The following is a 16,939-nucleotide window of genomic DNA, read 5'->3' on the forward strand; positions in this document are numbered from 1 at the left end:
CATGGACTTCATCAGATAAATAAATCACATACATAAAAACCGAGAAATATTGCAGTTAACGTTTCAGAAGGTAATTGGTGGTTTTACAGATGATATATTTGCAGATATGCTTTGGTTATCATAAAATTCTTTGGTCTTTTGAAAGTCCATTATCTTCTGCCTTTGTAAACCAACTTATGTCAATAGGACTCGCCAAATCACCACCAGTCACTTGCACACTTTCAAGTCCCAGTGGTTCTAGTCTTCTAAAATTAGTCTTCTGCTTTAAAATTAATCTTCATGAAAACTCATTCTTTTATCTGTTTTTGTCTTTCTAGTTTGCACTTGTGTAGTTCACAAGAGATGCCATGAACTTATAATAACGAAGTGTGCTGGCTTAAAAAAACAGGAAACTCACGATGAGGTAAATGTTTAGAAATTAAATTTTCTATATATGAAATCCTGTCTTTGATCTGTTCAAAGTAGTGTCATCTGCTCTGTTTAATCAATAGATGCTAAAGACTTTTTTGTGCCCTTCTGGTCATTTTGTGGTGTAGCATTTACTTGGGAATACTAGATTGCCATCACAGTTTCATTTACGTGGGAATTATCATACAGAACTCTATTTCTAATAGGTTTACTTTCTATAACATCTGAGCTCAAAGTTTCAGAGAGCTCTTTCCACTCATTTTCTTTTTAACATTCTCTCTATTTCTGAGTTAATATAAGTCTTGTCAGTTTAATTCAGAAGAAGTGGTCTGGGATCCCTCATTTCCCTGGCTGCATTTTTTGTGGCTGAGCCATCAGTAGCTGATAGGAGAGCTGGGATGCTTGGGTGGGTATCTGGCACCAACATAAAAGACTGACCAGAATTTGCTTGCAAAGTCTCACCTCAACAAAGACTACATCCAAACTGTCAAAATGTAGTTATGTTTTTTAAAATAGTTTTCACCCTCAAGTGTAAACAAATTTTTCTTACACAGAAGTTTTTGGTTTGTGCTTCAACAGAAAAACAAATGTATGTATGCTCATTGTCCTGTTGTTTTGTGCAACAGCAAGGGCCTGTTGTCTTTCACCATAGGCTTAGTTGAGGTGATCTTTGGGTGATCACAGTTCCTTGGCCACACAGAAAAACTACATTTCTTAATTTTATTTGTTAAAAACCTACATTCATGTGATTGAAAAAGCCTACCTATAAGTTACAAATTGGAGTTGTATGTAACAGGGCAGTTGTTATCTATTATTTCAACTCCAGCATGAGTTTGACTGAGGCACTTACTCATGATCTCATTTTTTCTGTGCAATTCACTAGCATTTTCCTTACTAGAACCATTCTGTAATATCTGGTGCACAACCAGTATTTTACATCCAAAATGTGATCATGTGCATACAATTGTGATAAGGGACTGTGTTGGGCTAGTGCTGGTTTTTGTAGTGCTCACAAGAATATACAAAATCTTGTTCAGGTTTATATTCCCAGGCTCCAGACTGGTGGAGACTTGCATACTTTGCTGATAGTCTCATTGTTTAGAAGGGGTACTAGATCATTGGAGAAAAGCCAGCGGTAATAGCAAAGGGAAGGAAAAACATAAAAATAAATCTCCTGCAGTGCAATGGTCACTATGAAAACTTATCAATGGCATCCCTTAATTAGTAACTAATCATACCTTGGAATCCCTGAACACAACAGGTTATCATTGTCATTATCATAATCCGAAGAAGAGTGGGATATGAAAAGGTAAAGGGTTTATAATATATTTCTTTTTCTAGTCCTGTATTGGTTTGGCCTTGTGTTCCTAAAACAATTGGGAGTGACTTCCTTGCCTTCCACATTGAGATCTTTCCTGATAGCTATGTATTTGTTGTTCCCAAAAGTTCTAGGAAGTAAGCTTTAGTCTTTATCTCTTGGACAACAGCAGCCCTTCCCCATCTTTTCCCCACATAAACTAGTGAAAAGAATTCTGGGGTTGGAGTATATCTAATGCAAAGGTCATCATCTGAGCACAGATCTACTTCATCTCATTTGAATTCTGTGTGGTTTTCAAAATGCAGCAGGGCCTCAGCATACACTGATTGTGAAGAAATTAATTAAAATGAAATATGCTGTGCTGTCCTTTTTCAGCAAGTGGGATCCCAGCGTTTCAGTGTCAACATGCCTCACAAGTTCAGCATTCACAATTACAAAGTGCCCACCTTCTGTGACCACTGTGGTTCATTGCTCTGGGGTCTTTTGAGACAAGGTTTACAATGCAAAGGTAAGGCACCACTTCAGAGCTTCTCTTTTTCTTTGTGAGTGACTTGTAGACTTGGAAAGACTTCAAGTCACTATGTCAGCATGAACAGAAATACAAGTAGTGGAGCAATGTAAGGATTTCCATCCTGGTTAGAACACTGGTGTTGACAACACCAGTCAGTAACAGATACAGAGGTCAGACATTAAGAAACACATTTTGCACTCACTCCTGTGTAGGATTATTGCCACGCAGGACATTAGAAGTTATCAGAAAATGATAAGCATGACAATTTACATACCTTCAGTTTATATGCCTTTTGTATTTTCAGGTTTGTTCTCTTTTTAAACATCAATATTCCAGCTACTTTACCCTTTAATACTGTTTTCAAAAACTGCTATTTTCTATTGGTTAGAGTAGGTAAAACCAGTCCTGTGTGCCCATGTCCAGAATATGAGGTATTGTCATACCCAGCTAAATCATCCTTTGTGATGGTCTGCTTAGCCTCTCTATTGCAGAAAATAAAGGATTCATTATATTCTGCCACTTAAGGACTAGGTACTCTGTACAGGAAAATATGGAAAAAGATATGGAAAATACAGGAAAGTACTCTGTACGTGAAAGTCTGGCTGGAAGGTGCATTTGTGTTGTTTTAGTTGTCAAAAATGTTTGGTTCCATATCTCATTGTTTCAATCAGATCTTTATAATGGGTGAGAAAAGAGTATGAACAACTGCAAACTAAAGTAATATTTTAGGAATAGTTAATAATAAAATAGTTCCATTTGCGGGTGGAAGGAAATGATGTCATGAAGGAAATGATTATCAGGTTCTTAGGAAGTAGTGCCTAGTGGAATGATAAGCATTTTCATTTTGTTATGCCTTAGGAATAGATAGGTCCATCTTCATAAATACAAAAATCATGTTGTGTACACCTCTCAACGGCAGAAACATGGGGTCACATCTATGTGTATAAATACATTATCTATAAAAATACATCCTTTGCAGTATTTGGAATGACACATAACTATAGGTGAAAGTCAGACCTGATGTTTCATGTCACAAGTTTGCTGAGCAACAAGGGAAAGAAGAAATTTCTTTCACGGCAAAGTTATACACAGTGAGCCTTCTGAAGTTCAAGCCTTCCCTTGTGATTCCAGCTAGTGAACAGTGAGGAAATGTTAGACTCTAAATGCTATTGCTTTGCAGCTATGGAAGATTTTGCTCAAATGCTGTCTTAATTATGGTGGAGTTGCATTCAGTGAAGACTTTTTAATTATATCTGGGGATTTTTCCTCTTTGATTTTTTTTTTTTAAACCAGAGGTATAGTATCTCTCTACCTGATCTGGGCATACATGAGTTCTCTTTCATATTCTACCTCAAGTACCATACTGTTCATTTGGTCTTAACTGTTATTTCTCACACTGTACAGCAGATACATAGAAACAACAGTGCAGAGAGTCTGTGTTGCTTTCTCTGTGTTCATAAAATTATTGCCTATAAAAATGCACTGTTCTCTGCATGAAAGCTAGAACTCACTTGAAGTGCAAATGTCATTTTCTCTGTGCTTGGTTTTCTCTCTTTAACAAGTGCTGAGTGACTCCCTTCTTCAAAGATCTACTTCTTTGCCCAGTGTGGTTATTAATGCCATAAGAAGCACATAACAGAGATTTATTATTCTTCAGGGTTTTTTTAACTGGTTATTCCTGTGCATCTTTTTACAAAATATGTTGATGAGGTTGGATGGTACAAAATTTTCCTGCTATTTCAAGCAATTTGGCTCCTCTATGTCCACTTTTATGGATCCTAGCTGAAACATTTTAATTGCTGCCGAGGTTTTGTCACTGAATATACATTCATTGAGAATATTATGTTTGGCAATTTCTTTTTACTCTTGTGAGCTGAAACATAATTGAAAAGGAAAGTCACCAGCTTTCTGAAGCACATGGTTATGGCCAGATACAGTGCCTGGGTATAGTCTCAGAGGCAAATGTGGTTTTTTTTCTTTAGGGGCTGTGCAACCCAAGCTTTGTTGGTGAAAAATATAATGAAACTTTATAAAGACATGTATTTTTTAATATCATTTTCTCAAATAAAGAAGTGAGGAATTTGAACAATTGAATAGTAATCTAGAATTTCATCGCACTTGCAGCTGTGCTCTCTTTATGCCTTGCTCCACAAGAGGGCACTGAAGTCTCAGATAAAACATGTCATCTGCTCCTAATAAATCCACACTCCACTAGTTTTAATGGAGCTATATTCTTGCCTCTGTCCTATAGTCTGGAAGCAAAGTAAATTTAGTCACAGGATTGCCATCTAAATAAAATAAGTGTTTAACCCTTAATTTTTATTAAAACTTAAAGCGCTGTCAGTTTTATGGCTGCCTACATTAGAAGTTAATGTATTTCAGTAAAATTGCTGTATAAGAAGCAATAATACATAAGGATTTAATGTTGTACTTTCCATAGTGGACAGTTAAAATCCAAGCTCTGGAGGACTTTTCTTCTAATTCAAATTAATTTAAGAGTTACAGGATCATTCAGTAGTTTCATTTTTTCCTGTCCATGTGTCTGTTCTGGGCACTGTATGAAAATACTATTCTACATTATCATATCAGAAGAATGATAATCAGGTTAATAACTTTATATTAGCATTCAAATCCAGCTAAGTATTTTCCTACTGAGATTGTATTTATTTGAAAAAGTTATTGATATGACCAATAAAAGTCTGCTTTGGGTTAGGCAAATGCATGCCAAGATAGTATTTAGTTTACTGTATTACTTTGTATTTCATTGCAGTTTGCAAGATGAATGTACATCGACGCTGTGAAACAAATGTGGCACCAAACTGTGGAGTGGATGCTAGAGGCATAGCTAAAGTCCTTGCAGATCTTGGAGTCACTCCAGATAAGATCACTAATAGTGGGCAGAGGAGGAAAAAGGTGATTTTGCTATGTATTGTCACATTAAAAACATCAGATAAGTCTGACTGTATTGTAACTTTATTGGTTGGGATTCAGTCCTACTCAAATGACTTCCACAGTATTTTTTTTATACATCAGTACAGGCCTAAGACTTTGAGTTTTGTTTTGTAAGTGTAAATCATCTATTCTGGACTTGGATATAAAATTTATTTTGACCTGATACAATGTTGCAGATCTTAAGTCTATAATTTCTGGAAGGATTTCCCCTTTTTAATTTTGAGGAAAGAAATTTGACAGAGACAATGTCTGGCAACAGTTAAAACCATAAATACCTGTTATGGCTCAGAATTGGCATAGAATAACTGATTGATTGATTGATTGGCAGATAGCACTGTTCCACAGTGTTGTAAATGTTGATAAACAAGCAATGTGCTGATTCTCATGAAGAGGAGATGTTTGCCAGATGACAGTTCTGGAGTTATCATGCCTTCTGTAGGAATAACCAGGCTGTTCTAGAAATAAAAAGCATAGATCATCCCAAGTATATCTAAAACTGATGGAGTTATACCTGAGTGATGATGTGTGTCCTGGATGGGAATGGGCCCACACTTTGTACCTCTGTTTGCATGATTGTCACAACAGACCCATTGGTCTCACCAAAACAGGCAATTTGTGCCATCATTTCTTTAAACATTGACAGTTGCTTCTGTTCATTTTCCTGCTTATTGCACACTGGGATTCCCTGTACCCTGTGTTAAAATGTTACAGAAACTCAGGATGAATTAATTGATTTGACACTGCTGGGAAAAGGTGTTGTCATGTTGCTACTGCAGGAGGTAGTTTGCAATGCTTGCTGATACATGTTATAGTTAAATGTATTTACTGGATAAATTTGAGTACAGACTCATGGTGGCTTCTCCAAACTTTCTCAATCACTGGGTATGTACACTACATTTATTTCGTCTTAAGAACCTGTTTTTCCTTCAGTTTCCTGTTTTATCTCTGTGTGTATTATGGCTTCCATTTTGTGTGATGCCATCTCCTGTATGGCTGAGGTTCTGCCAGTGAGAATCCATAGGGGTAGATGATCTTCACTTTCCTTCATGCTTCTGCTTTTGAAATAAAGTTGTTGAATTAAATTTCCTCATGGCACAGGAAGATCACAGCTGAGTACCCCTTTTGGAATTGTTCTTAGCTAATTGCAGGTGCAGAGACTCAACCACCCGTTCCGGGATGCGCGTCATCAGAAGAAGATAGGTCGAAATCAGCACCAACATCTCCATGTGATCAAGGTCAAACAAATCTTTTTATTTCCTATCTAACTGTTTTTTCACACATTTTTCTAGAGTAAAAAAAAAAAATCTATGATCATGAGCCTCTGTAGACACAAATCAACAAAGTAGTTACCACCAGAAACTGAAGCAAGTGATAAGGAAAAATTATAAAACAGTCATCTGAAGATATTATTAACTTTACATGGGTCCTTGTCAACAAAATATATTAATGGAAATTGTTTAAATATTCTGTTGTAAGACTGGAAAATTTTAAATAGTAACACAGAACTTGAGAGAAAACCTTTATTTACCTGAAAACCCATATGTTAATAAGTTTTTGAGATAAAATTGACTCCTTGTAACTCCACATTGAACATCTGTACTAATAAAAACTTCCATCCAGAAAGGCTATGCTAGCATGTGCTAGCATGTCCACGTGGTCTCTAGAGGCTTCTTAAAACCATGTTTCCTTTCAGCAATTTATTTTATGCATGGATTTGGACACAGACATTTTAATCTTCACTGCTATGACCTGATTTCATTGAGCTGAGCAGCTGATTGACAGAATGTGTACGTCAGCAGCATTTTTTGAGTCTCATCTAATTGTTTTTAAAAGTCAGAAATCTGTGACCTCTAAATCCAGAACTGACTTAAATTTATCTATGTTTTGGTTTCACAAACCATTGTTTTAATAAAATCATTATTTTTTTGAAGTATCTGATGTTTTGTTTGAAATAAGAACAAAGAATTTGTCTAAATTTTCTCTTTAATTTGACCTTTATAGCTGTCCAGTAAAGTTGTTGCTGCCAAGGCCATCAGGCAGAAGTACCATGCAGGAGCTCGGGGCAGGCCCTGAGGACTCCATGTATTTAATACTGAGAAATCTTCAGAACCATTTAGCAGATCTACACAATTGCTGCTTGAAGCAGCGTTAGGAAGTGGTCAAACGTTTTATTGGCAGGCGTCTGATAACAGCTGGAGCTGAATAAGATGCTCCATTCATGTTGACTTCAAGGACTGGGACGCCCAACTATCCTTTGAACTTTTGAAGACACAGCTCTAAAATACTTAAGCAGGAAGATGAGTAAGTGCTACAGGAAGACAGGGATATTCAAAACAAAGTACTTCTCTGTGGTACAGGAACACCCAAAGTCACTAGAACAACTATTTGGCTACTACTCTGACTTATCTTTGAAGTTTTGGATATGTCATTCTCTTAAGTTCATTTTAAAAGGCCACCCTTCCTGTTAGAGCAGGAGTTTGGCTGATTACTGTAAGGTGGAGAAGCAGTTTGCTAAATATGTATTTTTAACCACAGACTGCTCCTAAATGCAGCATTCAGAAAGGATGAATGTCCCTTCCCACACTGATACAGACTAACATAGTCTGGTTTTATGACATTTGATTAAAACTAACTTTTCCTCACGTTTCCACAGAAATCAAAGAGCTGGAAAACAACATTAGGAAAGCATTATCTTTTGACAATCGGGGAGAGGAACACAGAGCAACAGCTACAACGTCAACAGACAACCAGCTTAACAAACCTGGGGAGAATGGTGAAAATGGGGAGGTCAAACAAGCTCAGAGCAAGCGAATAGGTCTTGAAGAGTTCAATTTCATCAAAGTATTAGGAAAGGGCAGCTTTGGCAAGGTGGGTAGCTTTTTTCCCTTTCTTTTCTTCTTTTATTTTTTTTAAGCTGATGTTCAGGGGTGGTTTTGACTGTACCATTTTGGAAGTGTTCATATTGACATTCAGAAAGTGCTTCCAGGCTCGGGGTTTTCTTTTACCCAACAGATTAAAAATATCAGTCTTCCTGATGAGCTGGCCTTGTCTGTGCTTTAGCTCACTTTGTTAACAAGGGTCAAGCCTTCTGAAACAAAATGTCAGTGTTTCACTATTTCAGGATATGGCTGATGAAGACACACATACAGATACATACATACTGTTCAACAAAATTGCTTGTGGTCAAGCAGGAAAAATCAGGTCAGGAATAATGCTGTGGGATTAATTCGCTTTCTTGATAATTGCCAGTTCAAGTTTACTTGCTTCACAGAACATTGTGTGTACTTATTTTCCTCGGTGGGTGTGTTCAGTGTGGAGGAAGCGGAACTGAAGCATTTCCACTCAGATATGATGGGGCTTAGACAGCTGCCCAAAACACAGTGTAAGCAGCAGAGCTGTAACTCACCAGATACCTTCCCATAGCAGGGAATTGGTGAGGCTGGAAGGGGATTGCTCTGTTTACAGGGCCTACAGGTTTTCCTTCCACACTATTGTGCACCATGAAATCAGAGGTGGACTGAAATATGAACCTGTTTCAGAAGGACACTCTTCCTTCCTTGATATTATGGGAACTTCACATGCTGGGGAACAGGGCAGAAGCAGTTCTTCTGTGTCCCTGTTTTCTAATCCATTCTCTGAAGATTATCCTGGCACCAAGCCAGAACTGACCTTAAACAGAATATAGGGCCTGAACCGTAAACAATAGTAGTAGTTAAAATCAACCACTTGAAAGCAGCTGGAATGGTAACTTTGGATTGTATACAAAGTTCATCACACTCAAATCTCACTACCAGAAGTGGGAGATAAAAGTGGGAAGTAAATTTCAGTTTTACATCAACTTCCTTCCTTGTTTAGTTTTTGAGACCTCACTAACAGGTACTCATTAAGATACTTAACTAACAAACAGAACAGATACCTTGTGTTTCAAATTTGAAGAATACCAGAGGTATATGCTTCTAAAATTATGGTACTTTACTTTTTATTTTATAAACTGCAGCTTCATTTAGGCAAGTATGTAACTGTCCTATTTTCAGTGCAGTCAAACTCATATGAAACTCTGCATTTATGGCATCTGTTCACATGTAAAGAGAATTTTTCTTTGGTTTAGGTAATGTTAGCTGAACTAAAAGGAAAGGATGAAGTATATGCAGTGAAAGTCTTGAAGAAAGATGTCATACTTCAAGATGATGATGTAGACTGTACAATGACAGAAAAGAGAATTCTGGCATTAGCACGGAAACATCCATATTTAACACAACTTTACTGCTGCTTCCAGACAAAGGTAAGCTACGTGAGCCTTTTACCAGTTTGTGCCCAAGGAATAACAGTGACTATTTCCAGACTGAAAGAAAACAACATGAAAAGTACAGCAATATTTTGAAAATATTTCTGGTAAGTTTTTGGCATTACAGTGTATTGTACAGGAGTACTGGCTACTGTTAAAAAGCATAACTACTATTGCCTTGTAAGTACCACGAGATGGCAGTAAATGAGTTAAAAAACCCACATGCACAGAATACATAAAAATGACACCTACAGAGGTGGATTGGCACCTACTGAGGTGCCATTTTCTGTTTCTTTGGTAGGTTAATAGGGTGCATCATTTGTTGAATTAAGTACAAATGTTTTTAACATCCAGTGTGCAATACTTATGTGTAGAATTGCAGAAAAGCTCTGACAAAAAGATCTTCTAGCAAAGCTCTTTCTTCTAGGAAAGATAAATAGCACAGTGGGAAAGCCATAGGAAAATGACTAGTAGGATCAAGATTATAGTGGTTTGAATATGGAAACAGCAAACAGTTCTTAAAATAGTGAAAATGTGCTAGCATTTTATATGCTTTCAAGTTGACACAAAGCAGTAGCCCAGGAAGGCGTGTATGTCTGTGGAGGGTGTTTCACATTCAGACTTTTATTATATGTGTGAACATACTCTTAAAATGTTTTAACATATTATTTTAAAATTTATAGCTAGAATTAAGCATGTCAGTTCAGATGAAAGAGGTGATTAAAAGATTGTAGTGGGTGAGGTATAAACTCTGTGAGCAGAAAGGGACCTTCAGGGCTGAGTGCAGTCCTTGGAGTGTAAATAAATAGATCAGCAGCCTGATGTGAGAACATTGTAATGTTCTCATTGTGTTCATATGTCAGAACATTGGTAAAGATCAGTTGTACATTGTGTAAATTATGACAGAAGTATTTTGCTACTCCTCTGATTTCCTGGAGATTCCTTTCCTTTTGTATTTTTGGTCTGCTCTTCCCTCTTTGTACCATGCTTTCTGCTTTCCTCTCTGCTGTCCAAAACCATTCATCAAAGATCCTCAGAAGTTCTTCTCACTGTCTTCTCTCTTCTCAGATCTCTTAACAGAGACAAACTGTAGTTTGTGGCTTTCCTTGAGCTCAGAGGAACTCATACGGAAATGGTTTATAGTTACAAGTCATAGGCTAATGTCTCTTATCCAACAGTCAAAACTACACCTATTGATACCTAATCAAATTAAAATCCATAGTTGAAAAATTGAAGGGTTTTCTTGAGCATGTCCTATGATCAATTTACAAAAAATTCTTTTTAAAAGAATGAAAATACCAAATATGAAAAAGCAAAAGCAGTACATCTGCTAAAAGTACACTTGGTTTATGAATGGCAACAAATGAAAATGTACCAAGTAAATTAGTCAGTGAATGATTTTCTCAGGTTCGGTAGAAAAACAGGTAGAAAAACTTGCTTGAGCAAACATTTTCTGTGGTTAAAATGGCTTGATTGAGACAAAGGCTGCAGTACAATAGGCTTTAAGTGTGTTTCACAGTAGTATATGGTTACTCACACCGTGATTGTGTACCATGGCATGGCGACTGTACTTTGCAGAACTGGTCCCTGAAGTGATCATGCTGGAATTAAATTTTACATTTCAAGTAGAGCATATTTGTCGTATACACCCTGACTTAATGGGAAGCTTGACTCAGTATTCATTGTCAAAGCACTCAGAGGTTGTCTTGATGTAGTGAGATTACTTGCGTTGTTCCTCTTCGACAAAAATGCAGATGCAGAAGTTTAACTTTATGTGCTGCAGTGTTTTCCTTCAGTAATCAGCTGAAGACGCTGTAGAAAAGTTGCCTAATATGCTTTCTACACTAAGTACATTTCAATATTATTTATTTTTTACGTGGCGCAGGGTTTTCATTAGTGTCTCATACTAAATGAATCTATTATTATCCAGACAAGTTAGGGATAATATTTAAAATTACTTTGGAATTCAGAAATTGTGCCAGGTAATGCCTAACAACAACATAAGTTATACACTAGTGTGGTTTTCACCCTATTTCTTTTAACAATTCCATCTAGCTTCCTTACTTTAAAGAAATGTTCTTGGGACTGATATTTCTTATGTTCCTGCTTAATACAAGAGCAAACTTTAACGAAACCAATTTGCTTTATGCCCGCCAAAAAATGAGCCGCCAGCCCCCCATCAACGTTTTAGATTAAAAAAGAATTCTATTTGAGTACTATTGTACTATTGAGTATTGTATCTATTGTACTTCAGGAATAGTTTTGAAATCTTCTTCAGTGATCTGGAAGTTGAGAGAGTTCAAAAGCTTGGCATAAAGTGTGCAAAGCTGATAACAGGGTGTTTTGTCTGCAATAGTTTGAGAAATGAGCTCTGCAACCCAGTCCTACATATCAGAAAGAAAATAAAATCTACAGGCAGGGCCTCAGCTGATCTGGATTTTTATGTGGAAGGAGCTGAACTCTTTTAGTGCAGTGTATCTTCTAAAACTGTGTCACCCTCGGATAGTATTTTTCACCACTCTTATATTATGGCAGCATTTCCCTTCGTGTTTTGCCAGGATATGGTCATTGCATCTGTCAGCCTATTCAGAGGTTTGAGTCGTGTTTTGCCTGTGCTCTGTCAGTAGGAATTTGACTGATGAATGCTACATTCTGTATTTGGCACTCCCATGGCAAAACCTGCCCAAGGCCTAGCACACAGGGTGCAGCATTTTTGTAATAACTGACCTTTGCTGATCATCGTCTTTGGTTTATTCAGGACTTCACTGTGTAGATATTATTTTCTCAATAAAGGTATTGAGAAAACATAGGGGCATTTTCAGGCATTTAATTTGGTTTAAACTCTTCCTCATACCTTCTCTTTTTCTATGTGGTGGTCCCTTGACTTTTCAGTAAGAGGTATCTTACATGACAGTAATCTGATGCTGCCCAGTTCCCCTCTTCAGTGTCCTCTTCCCTCCAAGCCCATACCCTGCTTCAGGGATCAAATATGGAACGGTATCAACACGAGGTTTTATTGATATGCTTCAGTCAGGTGGCTCACCAAGGGGATTTAAATGTTTCTAGACATGTTTTCTCTGAAGACATCCTTATCTTCATTCAGTTGGATGTTTCTGAACTGTGAGAATTAAAGTGCTTTTTATGGAAAGGTCTAGAAAATGTAAGTAGCTTCACTTAATTCAATTCCTCCTACACCCCTGTCAACTTTCTTCATAAGCACTTAAAATTTTCTAAACCTCTACCTTATGAGATGCGTACAAATGTATGTGCACAACCTATAATTTATAATGAACTATCCTAATAAATACTTAAGAAGTAAAATGGGGTTTAAATTATTTAAGGCAGTAAAAGCTTTATTATGATAATTCAGTATAAAATTAGAAGACAAGAGAGCTGATGCTTTTAACATCTGCCATTTGATTTTTTTATCCTATTTCATAAAATCAGATAAATTTGAAAATAGTGCTCACCTTCTCTTTTCATCGCTCTTTAACACAACAGATGTAGTAGTGAGTATTTTTAGTGCACAAAAATGTTCCTGTTGACTGATAGAGTTGCAGAACTTGTAAAGGACCCTTAGTCAATATTATGTATTTTTCGTAAAGGAAATAATTAGTTAAATAAAAGCTAGAGAAAGTCAGTTACTACAGGTAAATAGACTTATGCCACCCATAAAAACATTACTCTTCCTTACAGTGTTAAAATCAGTGTATCAATCCATAGCATAGCTCCTGGGCCGACCTGCAAGGCCATTCCCTTCTTTCCTGTGTTCTGGTGTTGTAAGGTAGAGATCAGCCATGTGGCATGGCAGAGGACCTCCAGAAGAGGCTGTAGTGACCCTAGTGCAACTGTGTTCATCCCTTGGCTGTTCCATGCTACCCAGTGGCTTCCTGCTGCTTTATCCTAGGTTGTGAGTTCTGTGGTCCAGGCGTTATTCCTTCCTGCTGTTTGCACTGTACCCAGCACACTGAGCAGTGCTAGCCAGTCTGGTGTTTATAAAGCTGAAATTCATTTCAGCTGTCGTGATGTCCCTTCTTTACTCTGAAAAAAATCCTTAAACCTCTTTCTGCATCAGACCCCTCTAAAAACCAAAGTAATTAGTCTTCCTTCCAGTATGGCTTGTATTCAAATATTTCCAAAAAGGATTTGCAAGTCCAGCAGAAAGGTGTAAAATGGAGTTCCATTTTTAAAGTGATTTTTTTGTTAAGAAAGTGTGAAACAGAAAAGGGAAAGAGAATCATTGTGCTTATGATTTCTTTAAATCATGTTTTCTGAAGTTAATTTAGGAAGAAACCCTGTAGAATGTGACCAAAACTGTCATTGATAAGGTCAAGTAAAGTCTGATTTCTTTTATGTGTATTTGTACAAAAAAAATTAAATGTCTTCTGCCATTATAGCTCAGAGGAGTGTCATTTATGATATACAGTGCAAATTAACCTAACTGACTTGCCACTGTTGCATTCATCTGGGACTAATCAGAGCTTATAATCCATTTTATCTGGTATTCTTGTACCTTTGTTGCTAAGCAGCTAAAGCCATTATAAAGATATCGCTATATGGGTGTAATCAGTTTAACACAAGTTTGTATTGCCTTTTATTACTGATTAGTGTCAAATTAGAACTTTTTAGGGCCCAATTCTGTTCATTATTATCCCTGCTTCAGTGGATTTGTACATGTGAGACAAAAGACTGAATTAACCCCTGTATTTTTAGTTATTTTAATCCTAAAATATTTTAATATAATTTAAATATAAAATTATTGACAAGGGTTTCTTAATGATAGGTGTTAACTATGGTAAAAAGATAAAATAAAATTGTAAGTCAGCATAGAGTGATGGTATTTATACTGTTTCTATTATGTTACCTTTTTATATACATATTTACATGTTTATATTCAAACCTAATTTAAATGTTTTATTTACCTGTGTTACTATATATGTGCATACACAGAATATGTACAGTAGTAGGTGTTTTTGAATTCCCAAATCCTGGTTTATACAGGCAGTTCATATCATAAGAAATTCAAATATACTGATTTTGACTTTTTCTTCAGAGTATTTCCTGAAGCACTGGAAGTTAGAATAGCATCTGGTGATGTTTTGCATATCATACAGTTAAGAAGTTATGCAAATATACAAAATTTTGGCGGAATAAGGTTTTTGAGACATTTATAGTGTATATGTTAAATTTAGCTTTGCTGGTGACTGCTATCCAGTGTGAATGCACTGACGACGATCACTGCATTGTCTGAAAGTAGACACTATGGTCAAGAATAGTTGGAACAGTGAATCTGATGATTAAATACTGTAATCATTGTCTCTCTCACACACACAAGCCCCTGTTTCCAGCATGATGACCCCATTTTGGGAAACTTGCTATTATGCAGCTCAGTTATTGCTAGCTGCTCTTGAAGGATTATTAAAGCCTGGTTAGCTCACTGAAGATTCATTGTTCACATTTAGACCCTTTAGTGTTAAACTTCAAGTCAGGCTAGCAGTGCAGCCAGGCTCATCAAGGGCCTGCAGGAGAAATTACTCCTCCAGCATCAATCAGAAGAGTCTAAATGCTCCTCTTTCAGACAGGAAGGACTTTTCTTTTGTGATGTAGCACCCAAACTGAACAGGACTCTTTCACACCCTCTCAAAGCTAGGGCTTGTTCCTAGTTTGCGTGTGCACAAGTGAGTGCTGCAGCTGCAGCTCCGTGGATTGCTTTGCTGTAACCAAAGGCCTCAGCAATCCTGAGAATGGTCCTGAGTCAGCGTCTGTGGCACAATTCCCTGCAACTGCCCTCATGAAATAGGTGAGGGAAGCTGGAGTTTGTGATGACTTTTTTAACCTTGGTCCTCATGCCTGCATGTTAGGGCTTTAGAGTTAACTATGTCAGTAGTTCACTGTGTTAAAGACATCTTAGTGCAGCCAAGCATAAAATTCAACGTCAGGATTTTAATCCTGATCTGATCATGTGCAGACAGGAGGTTTTTAGGATAACAGGTAGAGCTAAGGGCCTTTAAGGTGCTGTTTTCATCTCTCTTGGACAGAGTAGCTGGAGTTATATATTAAACACTTCTGATCTTGGGAAAAGTGTGTTTCTCCAGTTGAGGCATGTTTGAGGGGAGAATGTTTCAGAGTATCTACCCAAATGCTTTGCCAGTAAGTTCCTTGGCAAGTCTGTCTGTCTGTCTCGTACACTATCTTCTAGCAGAGATTAGAGGAGACAGGAATACTGTCATCCAAACAGGGTGAAGGGAGTAGCAGACTTTCAAACTGGAGTAGTCCCCTCACTTACTGGGTCCACAGAACTTCTGTATAATCTTGTGCTATGGCTGTGTTAACATCGTTCTGCTTGTTCCTGATTCGGCATTCTTAATCTTATAGCTCTTGTGGAAACACAGTACTGTTCCTCATCCAGCAGGATAATTTAATATTGCTCCTTTAAATGAAATCCTGTGTGTTAAAGCTGTAGTGTGGCTTTCAGTTTAGCTTTGTCTTGGGAGAGTGGGAAGGATAAGGATAATATGACTTGTGGCAGCATCGCTTGGAAGGAATGTGCCTAACTGGTTTGTAACAGGATCTGTCACTGCAGACATGTGCTGTGGCCTTCTTTCTGTCCTTCCTCTGCACCTACATGCTGAGACCATCTCACAACTGTTGTAGGTTCCCTCATTTGGACAAAAGAGACCTGAGTACATGACCCACTGGTCCCTTGTCCTGGCACCCTTTGTGCTTGTATTTGTATTTTATGGCTGTAAAACACTATTCACAATTTGCCTCTAATGGGCTCAAGATAAAAATAAATTTGCAACAATAAAACCTATCTTTAAAATAAGTGAAAATATAATGTTCACATGGGTAACTGTTGGGATGCCTATTTTTGCCAGTTGACTGTTTCTAGTGCTATTTAAATAAAGCCCGTGACACACAAGAGATTGTGGGGAAACATTTTATACTGTGTTTGTTAGGCGTTGCTCTTACAAGTAAACAACTAACATACCCCAAAGGAAGAGTCAGGAAAAAGGAAACTGCATATAAAATTTGATTCTTCTGCAGCTTCTTTTCTAAATGCAGGAAATGATTCTCTTTGGAATTCATTTGGGCACTTTAATACAACTTTTTTTTTTTGGTAACATCAATAAGCTTAATAAATTATAATTGTACACAAGAGAATTTCACCATGGGAATGAAGTGGAATTTACAAAACATTTGAGTTTGCATCTTTAGTAAAATTTTCATTGCTTTTTTTAGCATCTACACAGAGTAATTTTGGCATGTCTTCTGCTTCATACACCACATATGGGCCAAACCTGGGTAGGGTATAGCTTAAGTATGCTTTATCTCCTTTTCTCAAAACCACACCATCAGATTCTTTTTTTCACCGATCATGCCATTTTCTCACTTGTGAGTGAGTAGTTTTGGCAAAACCAAACATGGGGTTTTTGATGCAGGATTTATTCTTGCACAGTTACTG

At 37.2% G+C, this 16,939-nt stretch overlaps 1 protein-coding gene across 1 annotated transcript in view; it reads left to right on the top strand.

Moving 5' to 3' along the window:
* Positions 1-16,939, top strand: part of PRKCE (protein kinase C epsilon) — a 284,066-nt gene that overhangs the window by 179,115 nt on the left and 88,012 nt on the right. Inside the window, exons 5-10 of the mRNA XM_063390814.1 lie at positions 318-403; positions 2,102-2,234; positions 5,008-5,150; positions 6,328-6,424; positions 7,843-8,057; positions 9,298-9,471. Of these exons, the coding sequence (XP_063246884.1) occupies positions 318-403; positions 2,102-2,234; positions 5,008-5,150; positions 6,328-6,424; positions 7,843-8,057; positions 9,298-9,471 (848 nt within the window). The remainder of the gene's footprint in view (positions 1-317; positions 404-2,101; positions 2,235-5,007; positions 5,151-6,327; positions 6,425-7,842; positions 8,058-9,297; positions 9,472-16,939) is intronic.

This window comes from Prinia subflava, chromosome 2, assembly GCF_021018805.1.
Source record: "Prinia subflava isolate CZ2003 ecotype Zambia chromosome 2, Cam_Psub_1.2, whole genome shotgun sequence".
Lineage (NCBI taxonomy): Eukaryota > Metazoa > Chordata > Aves > Passeriformes > Cisticolidae > Prinia > Prinia subflava.